The 20,121-nt window shown below is 36.6% G+C and overlaps 1 protein-coding gene and 1 pseudogene across 4 annotated transcripts in view; one reads left to right on the top strand and one right to left on the bottom strand.

Annotated features, from left to right (window-relative positions):
- The window catches only part of Cul4b (cullin 4B), a 58,842-nt gene that overhangs the window by 4,531 nt on the left and 34,190 nt on the right, over positions 1–20,121 (bottom strand). For 3 of the 4 annotated variants that reach the window (XM_023707924.1, XM_023707922.1, XM_023707923.1), the window contains exons 4-20: positions 19,882–19,985; positions 19,350–19,419; positions 17,370–17,443; positions 16,180–16,342; positions 15,901–15,990; positions 15,520–15,602; positions 14,600–14,667; positions 13,331–13,449; positions 12,139–12,331; positions 10,840–10,944; positions 9,959–10,069; positions 9,611–9,702; positions 8,133–8,240; positions 7,140–7,253; positions 5,479–5,584; positions 3,812–3,984; positions 708–860 (exon numbers count right to left, since the gene is read on the bottom strand). In XM_023707924.1, the coding sequence (XP_023563692.1) occupies positions 708–860; positions 3,812–3,984; positions 5,479–5,584; positions 7,140–7,253; positions 8,133–8,240; positions 9,611–9,702; positions 9,959–10,069; positions 10,840–10,944; positions 12,139–12,331; positions 13,331–13,449; positions 14,600–14,667; positions 15,520–15,602; positions 15,901–15,990; positions 16,180–16,342; positions 17,370–17,443; positions 19,350–19,419; positions 19,882–19,985 (1,926 nt within the window). The remainder of the gene's footprint in view (positions 1–707; positions 861–3,811; positions 3,985–5,478; positions 5,585–7,139; positions 7,254–8,132; positions 8,241–9,610; positions 9,703–9,958; positions 10,070–10,839; positions 10,945–12,138; positions 12,332–13,330; positions 13,450–14,599; positions 14,668–15,519; positions 15,603–15,900; positions 15,991–16,179; positions 16,343–17,369; positions 17,444–19,349; positions 19,420–19,881; positions 19,986–20,121) is intronic. The other variant, XM_004647659.2, reaches the window with a different exon arrangement.
- Positions 1,474–1,716, top strand: LOC111814450 (annotated as a pseudogene).

Raw genomic sequence — 20,121 nt, 5'->3', positions numbered from 1 at the left:
TTGGAAAGCAAAAATTTTATCCAATAATACAAAGGAACCCGGTGTGGTGGTGCATATCTGCAATCCCAGCACTCTGGAGGTTGAGACAGGTGGATCGCTGCACGTTCGAGGCTGGCCCGAACTGCATAGCGAGACCCTGTCTAAAAATAAAAATAACAATAACAATAACAACAATAATAATAGTAATACCAAGGTTTGAAAATCAAATTATTTTCTTTTCTTAATCACCTTCTAGCATCTCGGATCTCTCTGGCTGGAGGTGAAATGAGTGTTAGGCCAAGCCTGAGAATGAGTGTTGTAATGAAAAGGTGGCAATAATAGCTACTGAGTGGTTACTATATGCCAAGTTCAGTGCTAAGATTTTTTTACATTTATGATCTTAGTAAGCTTCACAATAATCTGATGTAAATACAACTGTTATTTCTATATCATAAGATTAAATATTTACCGAAGTCCAAAGCTCCTATGAACCCTAGCAACCAGAAGTCTAGAGTCTACCAAGAGCTTATCAATAAAAGGATTTAGAAATAGTTTAAAACTACATATGCCAACAAAGTTTGAGTTTCTATTTTCTAATCGGGTATGAGCATAGAAATTAAAACGTCCTTCCAAATGGTCTTGAGGGCTTAATCTACATTTTAAAAATTAATTTCTGAAAATATACTGTATTATTAACAAGGGCAATATGAAAATATTAAAATACCTACTTTTACTGGAAATTTTAACTGGTTATATACTTCTGAAACAAGGAGATTGTGGCTAAGTGTCTTTCTCATCTTCATAATTCGAACAATTGCAGCATCAATTTGATACTGTCTATCTTGAAATACTCTTTCTGTAGTGCTTGCTTGTTCCTCAACCTAAAAACAAATGTTTTAGGTTAATTCATTGTACCTGAAGAGAAACTTGTATCAGTCACATGCATAAATTGTATGTATGTTAGGGACATGATTTTTTTTTGGTACCACAGATTGAGGAGTGCTGAGCTACATATTCACAGTCCCCTTCTTAAAAATTTAAGAAGACAAGGCCTTGTGAGTTGGCAAGGTTACCCTGGAACTATGATCCTGCTGCCTCAGTCAACCAAGTCACTGGGATTACAGACATTCTACCACGCCCAGCTGGGACATGATATTACTGTCTACAATGTACTGAAATATCTAAATGGAACCTTGTGAATACAACACAACAGAAAAAAAATTCTACAAATAACAGTTTTCTTTTCCTCTTGTCCTAATACACAACTTGTATGCGTTCAGGAATTATTGATCAGATTTCTGCATAACAGCTTAACTATAATGTGACTGACTCTGGCCTGACTTAAGGCACTAATGATCTAATCAAACTAGTTAAGGGTCAGTGTTTGAAAACTTGGGGAGCAGTGTGAAGAAATGAGGATGACCCCTAGGCCACCCAAAGCTGTGCGCCACTGCATCTCTTATCTAGTGCCTGTGACCTGCTACCATCGCCAACATGCCTAAGAGAAAAACTGAAGGGGATGCTAAAGGTGATAAAGCCAGGGTGAAGGATGAAACACAGAGAAGATCTGCAAGGTTGTCTGCTAAACCAGCTCCTCCAAAGCCAGAGCCTAAGCCTGAAAAGGCCCCTGCAAAGAAGGGAGAGAAGGTACCCAACAGGAAAAAAGGAAAAGCTGATGCCAGCAAGTATGGGAATAACCCTGCAGAAAATGGAGGTGCCAAAACACATCAGGCATAAAAAGCTGAAGGTGCTGGAGACGCCAAGTGAAGTCTATGCATTTTTGATAACTGTGTACTTCTGGTTACTGTACAGTCTGAAATACTATTTTTTATCAAGTTTCATAAAAATGCAGAATTTTGTTTTACTTTAAAGCTATGCTGGGGCCGGGGAGATGGCTCAGTGGAATAAGCGCTTCCCTGGCAAGTGCAAGGGCCTGAGTTCAATCCCCGGTTCCGCAAAAAAAAAAAAAAAGACAAAAATAAAAAAATAAAGCTATGCTGTCTGTACACAGAACACTTCATCGTTGTTTTGGGGGCAAGGATCATCTGTCAGTAGTACAATGTCTCCAAAGCTGGACTGATGTGGGGAAAGTACCTTTCCCTACTGGTTTTAAGACTTCCTCCTGGCTCCCAGGAGGAGGGATTTGCTGATGTTGACACATGTGGCCACCTTGGCATAAATGCCTTGTGGTACAGGACAGCTCCCAGTTCATTTTATGTCCTCCTTTCCTCTGTCATCAGCATAGGCTTAACTCTCTTAAGTACAGCGACCTATTACGATCTGATTCCCTAAAGTAATGTTACCAATGTGTCAGGCAATCAGGACTTGCCAGTAACGTTGAGATGGTGTCCCACAAGAGCAATTGATTTCTTTTTCTAGATTGTGGATCTTCAGATTTATAATTCTGCCATTTTCATTTTCTGCAAGTCAGGGTCGGCTTGTGAAAAGTTGTTGAACATGCTAAATGTGAAATGTCAACCATCACTCTAAACTTTCTCTGCTTCAGAGCCTCAAATAAAGAGCTCACTGGATTTTATAGTGGCTTTCTGATTTTTGCTAGTCCATCTAAGAAGGGAGTCTGAAAGTTGTATACTGTTAAAGATTGTGTGCCCATGTCCTGCCTGAAATACCAAGATTGTTTTTGAAAAGTACCTTTAATAAAGCTGGATACAGTTTGGCTTGGGAAAAAAAAAGGAAAAGAAAATTTGGTTTTATAGTTACATTCCTTCAAGAGTAACAGAAATTTAGGCATGTAGGAAGCAGTTTACAAATCTTGACACTAAAGTTAAAATGTTAATGTTTTGTGACTAAACCACTTTTTCTCAAGTATTGTATTAAACTTTATTGGAACTGGAACCAATCTGTTTCAGGATACTACAGTTGGTTTCCTTAATAAAAGTGTCTTGCAAACTCAAATGACAAAAACAAAATATCTACTCATTCAGATTTTTTCACCAAGCAAACTGGCTAAGATTTTTAGAAAGAAAATATTATCTTTAATGAATGTTGAGGAACAGTAAGAAAAGCACTCAAACACTACTGGACAGAGATAAGCTAGTCCCACCTCTCTGGAACACAAAAAGGCATTATTCCCTAAGGATCTTAAAATGTTCACAACCTTTGATGCCCCCCAAATCTGCTGCATGAATTTATCATACAGAAAAGATCAGACAGATTAAGATTCAGGTGCAAAGATAATTCTTCAGGGCCGGCCAAACAGCTCAGCAGATTAAAGTGCCTGCAAGCAGGTGCAGGGGCCAGGGGTTTGATCCCCAGGCCTGCTGTGCCAGCTCCGCCCCTGGGGTGCCCTGAGAAGGCAATTGAGACCGGGGATGGTGGCACAGGCTCCTGTAATTGCAGCACTTGGGGGGCTGTAAACAGGTGGATCACTACGAGTCCAATCTAGTAGTGAGACCCTGAACACCCCGTAGACCCTTCCCTAAAATACAAAAAAAGAGGTAATTCTTCAATCTTAGTTATAAAATTAAAATGCATGAATTTAATTGCCCAGCAATGAAGTGATTGAACAAATTATAACCATCATGTTTAAAAATACTGGGCAGCTACTTATTTTTAGTAAAAAAATTAGTTAATAATATGAAAAATTTAACAATGAATATTAAAGGAGAAAGGATATAAAACTACGCTGAATATCAATTTGATCATGTGCACTCCCAACAAAAAGAACCCCATAATTAAATACTGAAATATATCTAGATACAGAAAATGTTAATAGTACTGGTATTATTACAGTTATAAGATCTTCATAAATGTGCACCATGAACACATATAATTCTAATGTCTTACGACTAGAAAATAGCAAAAGATTTACCGTTTCTTTCATCTGGATTTGGTTGATCTTTATTCTGAAAAGTTTGTGTTTGAAATCATCGTTACAAATGAACTTGTCACCATCTTCAATATCTTTGCCCTTTGGATTTTTTGCCAGAACTCTAGCTTTGCCACAGGCTAATGACTGCAATGTCCTCCTTAATTCTCCATCCTCTGAAAAGAGGGGATTCAATTATTTGTTAGTGGCTCATCTGTATGAACAGATATATTACAAAATCAATCTAGCTTTCATTGCTATCCCTCTATTACAATTCCTGTTTGTCCAAGTTAACTAAAGACTTCTTCATTGTCCTACTCTGCAGAATGGCATTTCTCCTGGCCATCTTCTAAAAGATACCAATTATTATTCTATGACATTTCACTTCTCTCCAGTCCCACATTTAAGGACACATCCAACTGCCTGTTTTACCTGCAACTCCTTATGTCTATCTTTCCCATAAAACTGTGTTCTTTCTAGTTAGTAGTGATACTACTAAGGCTGGTAAGAAATCCTGGAATCACTGGTTTGAGACAGGGTCTGGCTGTGTAGTTTAGATCATTAGCCTTGAGTTTACTATGTAGCCCAGACTGGCCTTGAATTTGTGGTCCTCTTGCCTTAGCCTCCAGAGCACTGAATTACAGGCTTACACTCAGCTGGAATCACTTTTCAACTCTCTTCTCTTTCATTCCTCATGTGTCTAATAGCTGCTTCCAAAGAGATACATCTTCTCTATTCTCACTTGCTCTCATTCTAGTTTAAGCACCGTAACCCTTTATCTCTGAAGGAATCAATGCATCCTCTAAGTTGCTCTATTAATTTCAGGTAAACTGTCCACATAGGTTCCTTTCATTCTTTCATACATTTAAGAACCTATAAACATAGGGATCATATGCTAGATTTATCAGGCTATGATCAAACCCTACCCTTCTTACCTATCAAATTTTGCAGCTCATTATTCCACTGTATAATTAAAAAATCTGTGATTCCTGCCTACATTATACCCACTCCTAAATCCAAGTCCTTTCTCACATAATTTCCTTCATCTACTTTCTCCTTGACTAAAATTGGCCTAGTTCAAGCCCCAGCACATTAAGCCTTTCCCAACTGTGCCAGTGGACAATGATCTCTTGCTTTGCTGAACTCCTACCATACTTCTTGTAATGGTTTTGAATTAATTCAAATGTCACTCCACCCCCATCCCTTCCACAGTTAATATACTAAGTATACAGAAGAGCTGGGCATGATGGTACATGCCTCTAATCATAGCATTCCGGGAGGCTGAGGCAAGAGGGTCACAAGTTCCAGCCTAGCCTGAACAATTTAGTGACTCAGTGAGACTTTTCCTCAAAACAAAAAGGGGGCCAGGCATGGTGGAACATGCCTATTATCCCAGCTCTCAGGAGCCTGACACAGGAAGATCACCATAAACTTGAGGCCAGCCTAGGCTATACAGTGAGTTTAAGGCAGTCTTCTGAACGACACAGCAAACTCTATCTCAAATAAAATATATTTTTGTCTGAGGATAAACTGCAGGGTAAAGGCTATAGGTTCAGCCCAGTATACTCCACCATAAAAAGGGAAAGAAAGTATTCCTTTGTATCTCCAGAGCACTTAGCATAGCGGTATGCATAAAATTATGCTTGGGACTTGAATGATTCAATACAAACCTATTCCAGTAGCTTGTTTGATTTCTTCTAAACTGAATTCCTCTCCCTCATTAAACATTAGCAGCACCAGTGTTTGAAAAAGAGAAACCTGAAGTTCTTTTTTACCCTGTTGGAGAAACAGCAATATTTAGGTATCTTTTTAAAAAATATATTAAAAAGTTAGTCAAATAACTGATCTCTTACAGGAAAAGCATTTTTCAATTAGTGGCCTTAGAAACACAGATTAACATTATCCAGAAGAAAACTACTTGAGGTGGTAATACAGTATGTTTAGTGTAGAGTTTAAGAGTGATCCTACTGAAAATAAGGGGAAAGATTAAGTTGATCTTTTATCAGATCTTTTTAAAGCATAATTAAAACAGAAAAAATATTTTAAATTAATAATTCAGTCCTTTGTTGTCATTATAGATACTCATCACGAGTAGCAAAAAATCACTCTTTCAAGTACATTTTTGGGGGCCAGCCAAACAGCTCAGCAGATTAAAGCACCTGCAAATAGGCACAGGGGCCGGGAGTTCGATTCCCAGGCCTGCTGTGCCAACCCCACCACCGGGGCGCACTGAGACAGCAACTGAGACTGGGCGTGGTGGTGCATCCCTGTAATTCCAGCTTTTGGAAGGCTGTAAACAGGTGGATCACTACAAGTCCGATCTACTAGTGAGACCCTTAACACCCTGTAGACCATTCTCTAAAATATAAAAAAGTACATTTTTGATTTGTTTTATTCAAATTAGTCATGAAAAGCTACAGGAGCTTTTTGAGATAAGATATGGGCATTATTTCCCTTAACTCCCACTCTATTCTTTGGCTCCCGAAAAAGAGATTTCTGTCAAGTGGCAGTGTAACTCTGCATACATGAGTGGAGAAAATGGGTTACTAATTTAAAGAATAGTCAAATCAGTTGTGGAAAAGATCACAATCACTGAATATACACGAAACTGTGACAAGTTGTCACTACTTAGTAAGTTGAACCTTAATGTGAAGAGGTATAACCTCACTATTAAAGATAAAATCTAAGTTTTAAGAATATTCATGGGGTCAGGGAGATGGCTCAGTAGAATAAGCGCTTCCTGGCAAGCACAAGGGCCTAAGTTCAATCCCTGGTTCTGAAAAAAAAAAAGAATATTCATTTCCTAAATCACACACGTGTGTAATACTGCATTGCTTTCCCCAGTGTGAGAGATCAAAAGGGTAAATAAGGACCAAAATATGCAATAGGTAATGTGAAATAGGAAGAATATGTTCAAATGGGAAGGGGAACAAAGGAGTAGGGAGGGGAAAGAAAAGAAGGGAAAAGTTTAAAAAAAGAAAAGAAAAAATCGAAACAGTTTTTGTGAATAGGGAAGGGAGAAGGGGTTGGAGAGTAGGGAATGGAAAATAAACAGTTATATCACATACAGGTATAAATGCTCTATGATGAACATGCATACCTAGAATGTACTGATACAATCTGATTGAAAGAAAACTAAAGTAAATGAAAAAGAAAAAAAAAACTGCCCACTTCCTAGGCAGGTATGGTGGTATACACCTGTAACGCAATATTTGGGAGACTGAGGCAGGAGGATCCCTGTGAATTTGAGGCCAGTCTGGGCTACAAAGTGAGTACAAGTTCAATCTGAACTGCATAGCAAATCCCTGTTTCAACAAACAAACCCACTTACCTCTTTAAATTCAGCTTTTAGCACACAGTGTCCGAGGGTCGACTGCCACTGAAGTTTCCTGCCACTATGTTTGCCTAGATAAAATGTCTTGAAAATTTCCTGAAGTTTTACCATCTAAAGTGAATAAAATAAGGCTTATTTAAATTCTGTATCCAATACCACCTCCATTCCTTTTTATACTTACCACATGGATAGTGATTTCTTAGTTTTAAAAACAATATCCAGTAGGTCCACCAATCAGTTTGATACAAGGTGACAATCTCCCAAATACCAAACAAATTTAACAGCATTTATCAGCCTTTATACCCTTTAATCTTTCTTCACCATTTAATCATGTCCTTTATGAAACAGTCAACTGCAATGGTTTTTATGCCTCCATACTATGCTGCTTATTTTACACTGCTGAGGATTCTATACAGGTTTACCTTATCTTTCTGTCCTCTGAAAAATGTAAGCCTTTTCTAAGGTTCTATCTCTGACCTCTTTCCTTCTTTCCTACATTCTCATATTGAGGAAAATCAAGTTTGTGGGGTTCCACGATCACCTGCAGAGGACTCTCTTTAGTCTTACTCCCCTTTCTATGCTTCAGCCCTGAGCTAAGCATTTTCCCAAGATTCAGTAGGGATTTATTCAAGCAGCCATCATTTAGCAGTCCTGCTTCCAAGTAAAACATGTGAGAATAATTTTTGACCACTAGGGAGAGTGAGAGGCATAATCTGGGAAAATGAAAGAAGAGTTGAGGAAATCAACATTCAATTTAGAAACCTGGTATTGGGCCGGGGAGATGGCTCAGTGAAATGAGCACTTGCCTGGCAAGTACAGGGGCCTGAGTTCAATGCCTGGTTCCACCAAAAAAAAAAAAAAAAAAAGAGCAGAAACCTGGCATTTATTGTTGGGGTATTTGTTGATATGAACTTTTTAAAGACATCTATTTCTAAATGATAATGTTTTATTTATTTGCCTATTACTAAGATTGTAGATTGTAAATCTTACCTCTGGTGGCAAATGAACTTCCATAGGCACATACGTTGGCCAGTAACCCATTGTCAGGATATTCACAGTTAATTCAATATTCCCAGGTACATTCTGATTCTGCATATACTATAATAAGATTAACACATACACTGAAATCTTTAAATCAAAGTACATACAGTTCATGTCATAATAATGACTCATTTAACAAGTTACTCATTATAAAAATACATGCAGATACAGACTATCTTGAAATTATAAGCAACTATTAAAAGGACTTTAAAGTTGGGCAAGATGGTACATGTCTGTAATTTCAGCACTCAGGAGGCTGGAGGAGGAGGATCGCCGCCAAGTTCAAGGCTGGCCGGGGCTACATAATGAGTTCCAAGATCAGACTGAACTACACAATGTCAAGTATCAAAATACCAAAACCAAACAAACAACAAAAACAGACAGAAAAAAGATTTTAAATGAAGACTACACAAAAATGCACTAGAAAAGTACTAATACTAACATTTTGATATAATGGCTCTTACTAACTCAATTTCTCACATACTGGGCTGCTAAATGATCTTTTCTCCATCCTCTCTCCAATACCACGTATAGTTCACACCTTTGGAAAACCCCAAGTGGCTTGAAACACCTTGCAGTAACCCTCACTCCTTACCCTACCAGCCAACCCAAATATCCAGTTTTTTACCTGCCACAGTGCCTGCTTGCAAGGGGTGATATTTAGTAGAGAACTAAGAAAAGCAGGAAAGGGTAAACAGACAAACCTTATTTTGAAGCTACTATAGACTCTGTGATCCTACTTTGATCAGGTTCTTCTGAGTCTTTCACTTTGCATTTTCCACCCTATCAATATGTTGATAAGGAAATCATTTCTAAACCACTGAGAGGAAAGTCTAATTTCCTGTCAGTATATTCTTGCTTTTTAAGACAGGGGCTTCTCTGTATTGCCCAGGCTGGTGTCAATGTACCAGGCTTAAGAGATCTTCCCACTTCAGCCTACTGAGCTGCTGGGACTGCAAGTATCCACCCAAAGCACCCCACTATGTTTTTAATATTTCTAAACAACTTTCTGCCTATATCTTCAAAACTATGGATGTAGCTTTTAAATCCCAATGTCCCCAAAGGCTTTATATAAAAACTTATTTCTTCTCCTCCCTCCTCCTTTCAAGCTCTAGCCATGCAAACCAAGTGATCAGAAGCTGGGGAAAACCCTGATCCTACTGTCTAGGTCTTCTGGTGCTGACTTCAGTTCAACACATTTTATTTCTATTTCTGTGTTATTCTAGGTGTTTATTAAAATAAAATCCTAAAGTAGGTCAAATATACTTACATTTTATTGATGATCTTTTTCCTCTACTCTGAATATCATTTAAGTTGCTATGAAGTATTTACAACAAATAAATGATATATCTTCTTCAGTAGAAACTGCCACAAGGAAATAACTAAATACATGTAAGTTTAAAGAATTAAATAAGAGTTTAACTCACTTTTACCTGTTTGAACTGAATCATGATGTCTTTAGAAAGTTCCATGTCTTTAAACATTCCTTCGAGTTTGCTGGTGAAAGCAGCTCCACATTCTGTTAAAAATTTTTATACATTTATAATATTTTAAGGTGGTTTTAAAACAAAGAATTTAAAATGGGAAATATAAAACACAAAACTTATTTTAACACGATACATAATCTGCAACTATTTATAAGAATGCGTACCCCACTAATTTATCACATGGACATAAAAAGACTGACAAAAGAGGTAGTCAATTAACAAAGTAAAAATTGAACTAATATTTCCTCCCAGAAATCAAAGAAAAGGAAGACAGAATAACAAACATACCATGTTTAAGTTTAGACAGCATTGATTTTTCAGCATCTACAGATGCACTCTTCCCAACTAACAGGCGCTTCGCTAAATCTTTCTTATAGAAGGCCTCAAAAACATCCTTGCCTATGTTAAACAAAAAACACAAAACTCAATATCCCAATTAACGTTCTGACAAAAAATGGCTTTTAAAGGGCTTAATCAGCATTATTACAAATTGTTTTATTTTATATATTTTATCCACATCCAATTAAATTTAAGAACACTGGGTCTATTTCTGTACCAGACATATCAAAAGTTCTTTTCTATAAAGAATTAACAATGCATTAACCTTTCTTCAGAAAAGCTTTAGGCAACTGGTAGCTTTAGAGCCAAAAATTCAAGAGATTAAAACAAGCAGCAGAAGTTCAGGCTGTTAATAATGGAAAACTTGAAAGTACACGGCAATTAAAGAACATTCCTTAAGTATCCCAAATGAATTAAATGCCAGGAATAAAATGCAATTTTAAACCTCTCATTCCCAAATAGTTCCTCTAGGGTACATAAAACTTGTTTCTCTGATTGCTTTGTCTTAAAAGAAAACTAGATTAGCTGGATGTGTCGGCCACATGCCTGTGATCTCAGCACTCGGGAGGCTGAGGCAGGAGGATCACTATGAGTTTGAGATCAGCCTGAACTGCATAGTGAGACCCTGTCTTAAGAAAGAAAAAGGAAAAAAAACAAAGAAAATCATTATTTATTTATTTATTTTGTTTTGCCTGGGTCTCATTATACAGTTCAGGCTGGCCTCAAAGTCATGGCAATCCTTCTGGCTCAGCCTCCCAAGTGCTAGGATTACAGGCATGCACCAACATGCCCACTGTAAAAGAAAATACTAAAAAGTAATAAATACTTACCATAGATAAATCTAAATATGATCATAATTTTATCCAACATTTTCTCAAGTTCTTCATCTGTAGCTTCTTTGTTGCCTGCACGAAGTTTTGAATCTACATACTTGGCTAAAATGAGAGGAAAGTTTGTTTAATGATTATGCATGGGTATCTGCAAGGTACTGGACACTACATATACCCAAAGGGAAGGGACATATACTGAGTTTTTCAGTGCTTCAGATAAACACAGATATATATATATAGAGAGATATAAACTTTTTTAAGTCTCCAAAGTCAGGAAGATCAAGTTCAATGCCACAGAACTAATATACACCAGAGTTTGAAATCAATCTCTTGACTTCAGATTGAGTGTAGTTTCTACTATAAAGATGTTTATTAAAATGGAGTGTGGCAGCACATAGTTGTGGGGGAGGGTCATCAAAGCTGCTGAAAGACATGTAGCATCTTCTGGAGATTCCATTTTATACTGATGGCAACTATTCTAAAATAATACTTCTTTATTAAAATAAATCAGATGTACTACAAAGAAAGCAAAGTTTATAAAACTTTGAAGTTAATTTCAACAAAATGTGATCCTTTTGGCAGAGGACCAAAAGGGTTTCAGGGTCTCTCTGCTCTGACAATTAATGGTACATAAGTGGGAAAACCCATGAAGCAATGTGGTATACACCACACCTGTACACTAAATACATTCAGTTACTTGGTTTATGTTCATCCTAGACTTTTTCCTTTTTCATTGGTAACAGTAATTTTATCCTGCCCTTTATTACAGCACTAACTGTAAGCCTGAAGAAGTAATACTCTGCCTCATTTCAAAATCACTACAGGTTTTGAAACCAAATAAACTTACTATGGGTTAAAGTAAATAAGGTTCAATATTTTGTCTTAAAAAGAGAAACATGTTGAGCATATGGGTTTTCAGACATTCTTTGGCTTAAAAGACAGTTTTTCCCTCAATGCTGAAATTTGAACCAGGGCTTTCATACTGAGCTGCTTAGGCATTTTTGTTACTGTTTTTGAGATACAGTCTCACTAAGTCACTACACTGCCCGTGTTGGGTTAAAATTGTGATCCTCCTACCTCAGTGTCCTAGTATGCTAGAATTACAGGCGTCCACCCCTTTCCTAGCTTGCCTAGTACTTTCTTAAATCTCCATCTGTATACACTTTTCAGATTTGGTTTTACCAGCTAAGTGACCCCAACTAAACAAGGACTGGTATAGTACAACCTTGTCAAAAATTTAGACTGACAGTTTCTAAATAAAAGAACATTAAAGAACAAGCAAAAAGATGGGAAACGTACCTATAAGTTCAGCAGGTTTATTTGGTCTTTTGTTAATGAATGTTTCAAATGCTTCTTTCATAGCATTGATAAATTTTTCATTTTTCAGAAAACAGACATCAATTATATGGTCAACTTTATCTTTAAAATCCAGCAACTCTTGAACCATAGTTTTATCCTTTTCAGGATTAATAACAATAGTGCTCCCAAATGCCTAAAAAGAAAAATTGACACTTTACAGGACTTGATTATCCACAATGGAAACAATACCAAAATCACAATCTAACTTGGTATATGGATTTTTTTAAAAAAATATTTATTTATTTATTTATTTATTTATTTATTTATTTATTTTGTGTGTGTGGCCAGCTCAGCCCACCAGGGGGCGGGGATGGCTGGCATGTGGTGCTGGGGGATTGAACCGCGGTCCCTGTGCTTTGTTTAGCTTAGTTTGTTCTAAGTAGGTGCCTTAGACCACTGAGCCATCTCACCAGCCCGGTATATGGATTTAATGATCCTAAAATATTAAGACTTTATGAAGTAAAGGAATGAAGACATAAGGTGTTAAAATAGCTAAACTGATTGCATTCATCAATAATAACAAACATAGGAATGGCTAGTAAGGAACAAAATATCCTAACAGTATAATTAGAACCCTCTAGGATCTCATTCATGCCTGCATTCATTCATTCTTTTGCAGTGCTGGAGTTTGAACCCCAGATCTATCTGATCTATGTCCCCAGCCCTTTTTAATTTTGAGACAGGGTCTCATTAGATTGCTCAGACAGGGCTTGAACTTGCAATCCTTCTGCCTCAACTTCTCAGAGTGCTTGGGTTATATGCGTGTACCACCACACTCATCTTTTCCTTAATTTTAGAGAAGTCAGATTTGAATTTTTTAAAATGACAATTTAGTTCCATTGCAAAATTTAAAGAAAAAAAAATTGTAAATTCAAAGAAAAGTCCCTTTTCCAAATTCACTGCTTTCAGGCTTGCAACTAGAAATTACATGAAGTATTAATCAGGTTTTACTGCCAATATGATACACAGCTACCATTCTCAGGATGAATTCTCAAAAAATTCTTTTTACATTTAAAAAATTTCAAAATTCCCTTACATAATAAAAATGTGCATATAATAACAAATGCTTACTGGCAGTCAGCCTGGCTCAAATTGTAAACCATGAGAGATGTCACATGTAAATTGTTAATACCTTTATGTATTCAATCCACTGCTGCAAGAGAACCTGAACTCCACCTCGAACTCTGCTGAAGAGCTGATACAGGAGAGATAAATCTTGAATTCGGTTCTCATCAAGGAGGTTATTTAAACCTGAATTTTGAAACATTTTTGCATTAAGATATAGCAAACAAAAAGGCCAGCTATTTTAATAAAATTTAAGTTAAAATTATTATTGTGATACTGGCTTTAACTATATATGAGTAGTCTATAGATGAACTGTAATGTAGATATTTCCTTTGAACTAAACCCAGATAGACAACCACCCTTCTGGGTGAAAACTAAATACAGCTACTTTGGTTGATGACAAGTTTACTGTATAAGCCATTGGTGGTGAACCTAGGCCACAGTGGGCTGTTTGTATCACTGAAAGCTCTAAAAGGTTGGCCATCACTGGTATAAGCATTTGTGCCATTCATGTGGTAGAATCAATCAGATTACAAACCACTTTATAGAAATTGTTTTATACAAATATACCTTATACATACAATATCCATATTATATCTAACATTAGTTTATATAGCTATACTTCAGAGAATTGATTGTGGTCTGTAATACTTCAGATAAAGAAGTTATCTATGCTGCTTACACGAACCCTGTGGTTGCTAATAAATCAAAAGCCATGCAAGATGGTTTAATTTAAATATGCTTCTATTGTATTTGACTTTCAGAATGAAATAATGCAACTGCATTACAGTTCTAAGTATACCCATTTTAAACCAGGTGTGGTGGCACAGTCTGTAATCCCAGAATTCTGGGAGGCCAAAGTAGGAACCCTGAAAGTTCAAGCCCACCCTGGACAAGTTAATGAGATCTTATCTCAAAAAAATTTTACAAAGGCCTGGAGATACAGTTCAGCATGAAGGTCCTGGGTTTAATTCCCAGTACCACACACAGACGAAAAAAGAACTCCCCAATTTCCACTGCTCTCTTTTTTCTTTGTAGGGTAAACCCAGGCCTTTGTTCATGCTACATAAGCACTCTATCACGGAGTCACATTCCCAGCCACCCCCAACAATTTCTTTTCTTGCAGTAGTAGAAGCCTGTCTCAGTTTCTGTATCTTTCAGTTAAGGAAACTGGCACTTCCATAAAATTCACTATGATAAATAGGAAGAAAGGGTTGTGTCTATCCTCAGAAATGCAGCCACATGTTTATCAAAGTTTTAAAATGGCAATATTAAAAAAAGTTCTTTACTAATTTGTCACTACCTAAAGTTATCTTATTCACCAACTGCCAATTACCTTTTTGAAGAATTGCTGTTAAATGTTCACCTAGAAGTTGTTTTTCTACAGTAGCAATTAATGATTTCCTACAAGGAAAAAGTTTAGAATTACTAAATTTGACATTCCAAATATGTAATGCCTTTTCTGAGGATAATAATCAAATAGCTCATTTGGTTAGTTTTAATATTATCCTACATGAAAGCTTAATAGTGCTCAAAATTACTTTATGCCTCGTCCTCGTGTGCATTTCAGAATTTGATTTACATCATGAAGTAAATGTCTGCATGGTCTTGCTGTGGCTGGCTTTTTCAAGTTGTTCTGCTTTTATTAGGAAGGTAAAGAAGCTATTTATGCTGCTTACAGGGACACCTTTGTTGGTAATATTTATAAAATTACAGAAATAGTTTCTCCTATGAACACCCACTGAATTTTAATCAGCCTAATATTTTTAAGATTACATCTGCCTCTAATATTATTTTAGGGATGGGGAGATAGCTCAGTAGAATAAGCGCCTGCCTGGTAAGCGCAGGGTCCTGAGTTCAATCCCTGGTACTACAAAAAAAAAAAAAGAAAACTATTTTAAAATTGTAAGCCAGGTGTGGTGGTGCCCTAGCAGCACTCGAGAGGCTGTGGCAGGAGGACTGTTGCAAGGTGGAAGACCAGCTTGAGCTACAAAAGTGAGCTCAAGGCCAGTCTGAACTGCACAGTACAACCCTGTCTCAAAAAAAAAACAAAAAAAAAATATGCCCTGAACACAACGTATAATCAAATCCTTGAATAAATCTAATTTGGTAGAGAAAACAGTAACTTGAAATCTGTATTACAAAAACAACCATTAAAGTCTAAATAATGCTTGGAAATAGTTACTAACATGCCTAAAGTGTTGTAACTGATGTAATAACATCGTAAGACTGTTAGACTGAATAGGCAATACTTACTGGGTAGTCTGATCTAAGTAAGTAATAAGTCTGTCTGCTTCTTCTTCTAGACGTTTGTTAACGTGATGAAGATACTCAGGAACCTACAAAGACAGTTTTTTATATTATTGTTTTCCTCCCCATAAATCATTCAGAAAATGTCAAGTTCAAAAGATCCTGGAAGCAGCCCTGTCAAATGTGACAGGGTTGGATCATATGTAAAATTAGAGGTAGAGTTTATGATCCAGAATTCTGGCCTTTAAGAAGAAAGAAAAGAAAGGAACACCTAAGTGAGAGAAGAGCATCATAATGTTGGGAAGATAAATGCAAAGAGGAGTTTATGTTCTACAAGGTAATATTTATTGCAAGACAGCAGATTTATTAATCATGAATTTTAAGTACCTCTCTTTCTTGCATTAACTTTTGGCCTTCAGCTGCATAGAGCCGGTTAGTTTCTTCCAAAAACCGTTGCTCAAAAGAATCTTGATAAATCTAGGGGAGAGATAAAATAAAGGAGTTCATTCATTTAATAAATATTTACTGAACATTCTCTACGTGAACAGCACCATGAATTTAGGTTTCTGAGTATGTTTATCACGTTAACAAATGTCTAGAAGAGTGCAGGTTTTAATCATCAAACAAGGGATAGCAATCAGCTATACAGGTAGTAAAGTAACTTACTTGCAAATCAGAAAGCATGCTTAAAAGACTTCGGAGTAAACTTCTATCGATTGCTTCACCATTCCTTTCCCTCTCAATCAAGAGAAGGATGCCATCAATTGTCTTATTCTGGACTTTCTGATCACTTATAATATGAGCCCTAAATAACTCCAGTCCCATATCCCTAAAATATAAAGCATACAGTCTAAATTAATTGACAATACCACTTCTACAGAGCCTTAATTTCTTACCTCATGTTAATTAGTGCTCCAATTGTAAAAGAATAAAATTCATATTTTTGAATACACATTGCTAGGTTAAGGCATACCAGAAACTCATTCTGTCTTTAATAAAAACTAAAGCTAAATGCTTATCTGTCTCCATAACTAAGTTCTACTATATTACTTCCTCTGGTAGGTTTTTTCCTTGGTCAAATGAAGAGATAACATTATTTCTAGTACATGAAATAATTTTCACTGTACTGGCATTGAAAGCTTATTTGGTCATATATTAACTGACTTCAGTACTCCAAAACCAGTGAACTCTGATCACTGCTATAGATACATGCTAGATAAGCAGTGAGAGGAAGAGTTTACCATGCTATTCTAATTGTGTATATGCACAGACTTTTCCATAACACTTTTACAAGACAGTAAGTAAACATTTTTTACTATGGGGCCTGATTGAGTAATTCAGGTTAGCCTTAAACTTACTATGTGGTTCAGGCTGGCCTCAAAGTCACAGCAATTCTCCTATCTCAGACTCTCGAGTGCTCAGGTAACAGATATGGACCATAACGCTCAGGAAAAATGACTAAAATATTTTTTTTTTCCCTTGAGCCAAGCAACTTTTTATTGGGTAATTTTGACTCAACAAAAACTTTTAAAGTGATTTCTATTTTTATTTTTTAAAGTGGTAAATTCTTGAAGAACAGCAAAATGATTCTTTTACAGATATTCTAGAGCAAATTTTAATCCTCTTGTCTAAAGAAGGAACTTCTTAGTATGCTCAGGGAAAGTTAGCTATCTTTAATATCACAACACAGGCAAAACAGAATTGAGATGGTAAACTTGTTATATAAAAGGCTAGAAGCCAAATAGGAAATTTCAGAATATTCACAGTACTTCTCGGTCTCTTTCAGTAGCTTAATTAAGACTATAATTTGTAACAAATCTTCATAGGTTTCATAATTATTTTCCTCACATCCTTACCAAATGGAAGGTAGCATTGAATTCTGAAGAACATAAGTTCTATCCAGAAACAAAAATATGCTCCTGATCATGATCTGTCATTGGAAAAAAGAAAGCAAATAATTTTTAGACTTTGTGAAACCAAAATATTTACTTTTGACAAAATAAGGAAACTGAAGGGTTTTAGACTAGCAGAATATAACACCCAGATGAATATATCTACCTGAGAATATGCCCATACTATTTTCATTAAAGTATTCTATTGTCTTATTCTTTGCTGTGGTTTCTAGAAAAGACACTTAAAATGGTCCTCTAACTTCTTTGATACTCGGGAAATAACTAAAAATAAAAACAAGGAATCAAGGAAAATGAAGCTATCTTAAAATTGTACCTGTGCCAAGGGGACAACCTCCACTCAGTATAGGAGGCAATTATTTTAACACTAGAACTTGCAGAACATGAAGAATAAACAAAAAATATAATCCTAGCATATGAGAGGCTGAGACAGGAGGACTGGCATGAGTGCAAGGCCAGTCTGAGGTACACAACGAGACCCTGGCTCAAAAAAAAAAAAAAAAAAACCTACAACACACAGAAAAATGAAACGAATAAACTAGACCAGGTATAATGACATCTGAGAGGCTAAGGCAGGAGGATCACTGTCAGTTTTAGACTGCCTGGGCTAAAAAATGAGCTCAAGGACAGACCAAACTGCACAATGACACCCTGTCTGAAAAAGAAAAAAAAATAAAGTGGGGGGCTGGAGAGAGAGGTCAGTGGCAAAAGTGCCTGCCTGGCAAGCATAAGGTTCTGAGTTGAATCCCCAATACCAAAAAGAGAGGAGAGAGGAAAGGACAGAGAAGGAGAAGAGGAGAAAGGAGTGGAGGAAGGGAGGAGGAGAGGAAGAGAGGAGAGGCGGGGAGAGGAGGGGAGGAGAGGAGAAGATAGGAGAGAAGAGGGAGGAGAGAGATAAGGAGAAAGGTGAGCAGAGAGGAGAGAGGAGAAAGTGGAGGAGAGGAGGAATGGATGGAGAGTGGAGGAGAGAGGAGAGAGGAGAGGAGAGAGGAGAGGAAAGAGAGGAGGGAGAGGGAGGAGAGAGGAAAGGAGGAGGGAGGAGACAAGAGAGGAGGTAGAGGAGAAAGGAAGGAGGAGGAAGGAGGGAGAGAAGAGGTGGGGAGGATAGAGGAGAGAGGAGGGAGAGAGGATGAGAGGACAGGAGGAGAGGAGAGGAGAGAGGAGAAGAGAGAAGAGGGGAGGAAAGAGAAGAAACGAGTAGGGAGGAAGGAGAGAAGAGAGGAGGAGAGAGGAGAGAGAAGACAGAGGAGAGAAAGAGAGAAGAAAGGGAAAAAAGAGGAGAGAGATTAGAGCGAGAATACAGTAACACTAGGTCTGAATAAACTAAAATACCATCACATAATCATACAGTGAATGGGGAGCCATCAAGACTTGCTGGTGATGAAGCTCAGGAACAAAGTACTTATGTAGCATGAATGAGGTCCTGGGTTCAATTCCCAGCACCCCTCAAAAATAGAGACAAAATACAGCCTTTTAATGTAGTAAAATAATGCTTTGGTTAGGTGTGACAAACATAAAAATGACTCTAAGATGAAAGTCATTTTGAAATGTTGACTTACATGTAATTTGCAGTATCAAAATTTAAAAAAATATTTCCAGTTCACAAAAAGAAGTTACCCAGGCCTAAAACTTTTAAAAATAACATTGTTTCCAGAAGTGGTGATCCACACCAGGAAACTTAGGTATTCAGAAAGCTGAGGCATTAAGATAGTAAGTTTGAGGCCAGCCTGAGCAATTTTAAGAAGACCTTGTCCCAAATTTTTAAAAGGGGCTACATGGTGGAGGTTATAGCTCAATGTTCCCTGGGTTCAAATCCCAGTAATAAAAAACAAAACACAACCAAAAAACCCCTAACATTCCTACTTTCAAAATTAATCTTTCAAAAAGACTATGTTTGGCTGAAATGTGATATTTTTTCCACCTTACCATTTGCCTACAATGGTTTTGCCAGCATCTATCAATCTTCTTTAGAAAAAGAACACTATCCAATGAATCCATGAGATTTATGTTAAAGATATTTTAAAGTGCTCAATATAAGTAATATATGCAACGTAAGAGGACATTGGTCTTAAATATGGAATACACTACACATTAAATGAAATATAATAGCTACTATTGAACAAAATGTGCTTTCTTCATAAGCAGAAAAAGTTTAGATCCCACTACAAAACACCTTTAAAAACAAATCTTATCACATTTTCCATTTACATTTTCCATCAGAAGATTATCTTTCATCAAATGGAAATTTGTTAGGACAGAAGAGTAAAGGGATAAACAAAGAAATTTTATTTACATGAATACAACATATAGATTTAGACTCTAAAGTTAAAAAGTCAAAAATCTGTTTAGAAACACAAAGGATAAAAATAACAAACCCGCAAGCACATGTATTCCACTTTAAGTTGGTAGTGGAAAAAGGGAGAAAACAAAAAATGTAAGGCATTTTGAAAAAGGATATTCTCTGAATTGGTGGATTTGTGCTTTGATGTGATCTTCACAAATCTGTCTCAGTTGTTTGTATAAGTTTGCAGAAATCTTGTAAGAACAGAGATTTTCTACAGCCTGAAAGATTAAACACATACTTTAAGAGGATGGAGGGATTACTTCACAATTATTTATATATATGCCCATTATTTTGTTACTTCTACCATGGTGTTTTATTAAACTGTTATTCATCCATTTAAGACACAAGGTAAAA

Source organism: Octodon degus, unplaced genomic scaffold (assembly GCF_000260255.1).
Source record: "Octodon degus isolate 3935 unplaced genomic scaffold, OctDeg1.0 scaffold00319, whole genome shotgun sequence".
Taxonomy (NCBI): Eukaryota; Metazoa; Chordata; class Mammalia; order Rodentia; family Octodontidae; genus Octodon; species Octodon degus.
Note: the sequence above shows the minus strand (reverse complement) of the source record. Positions and strands in the feature narration are given on the sequence as shown.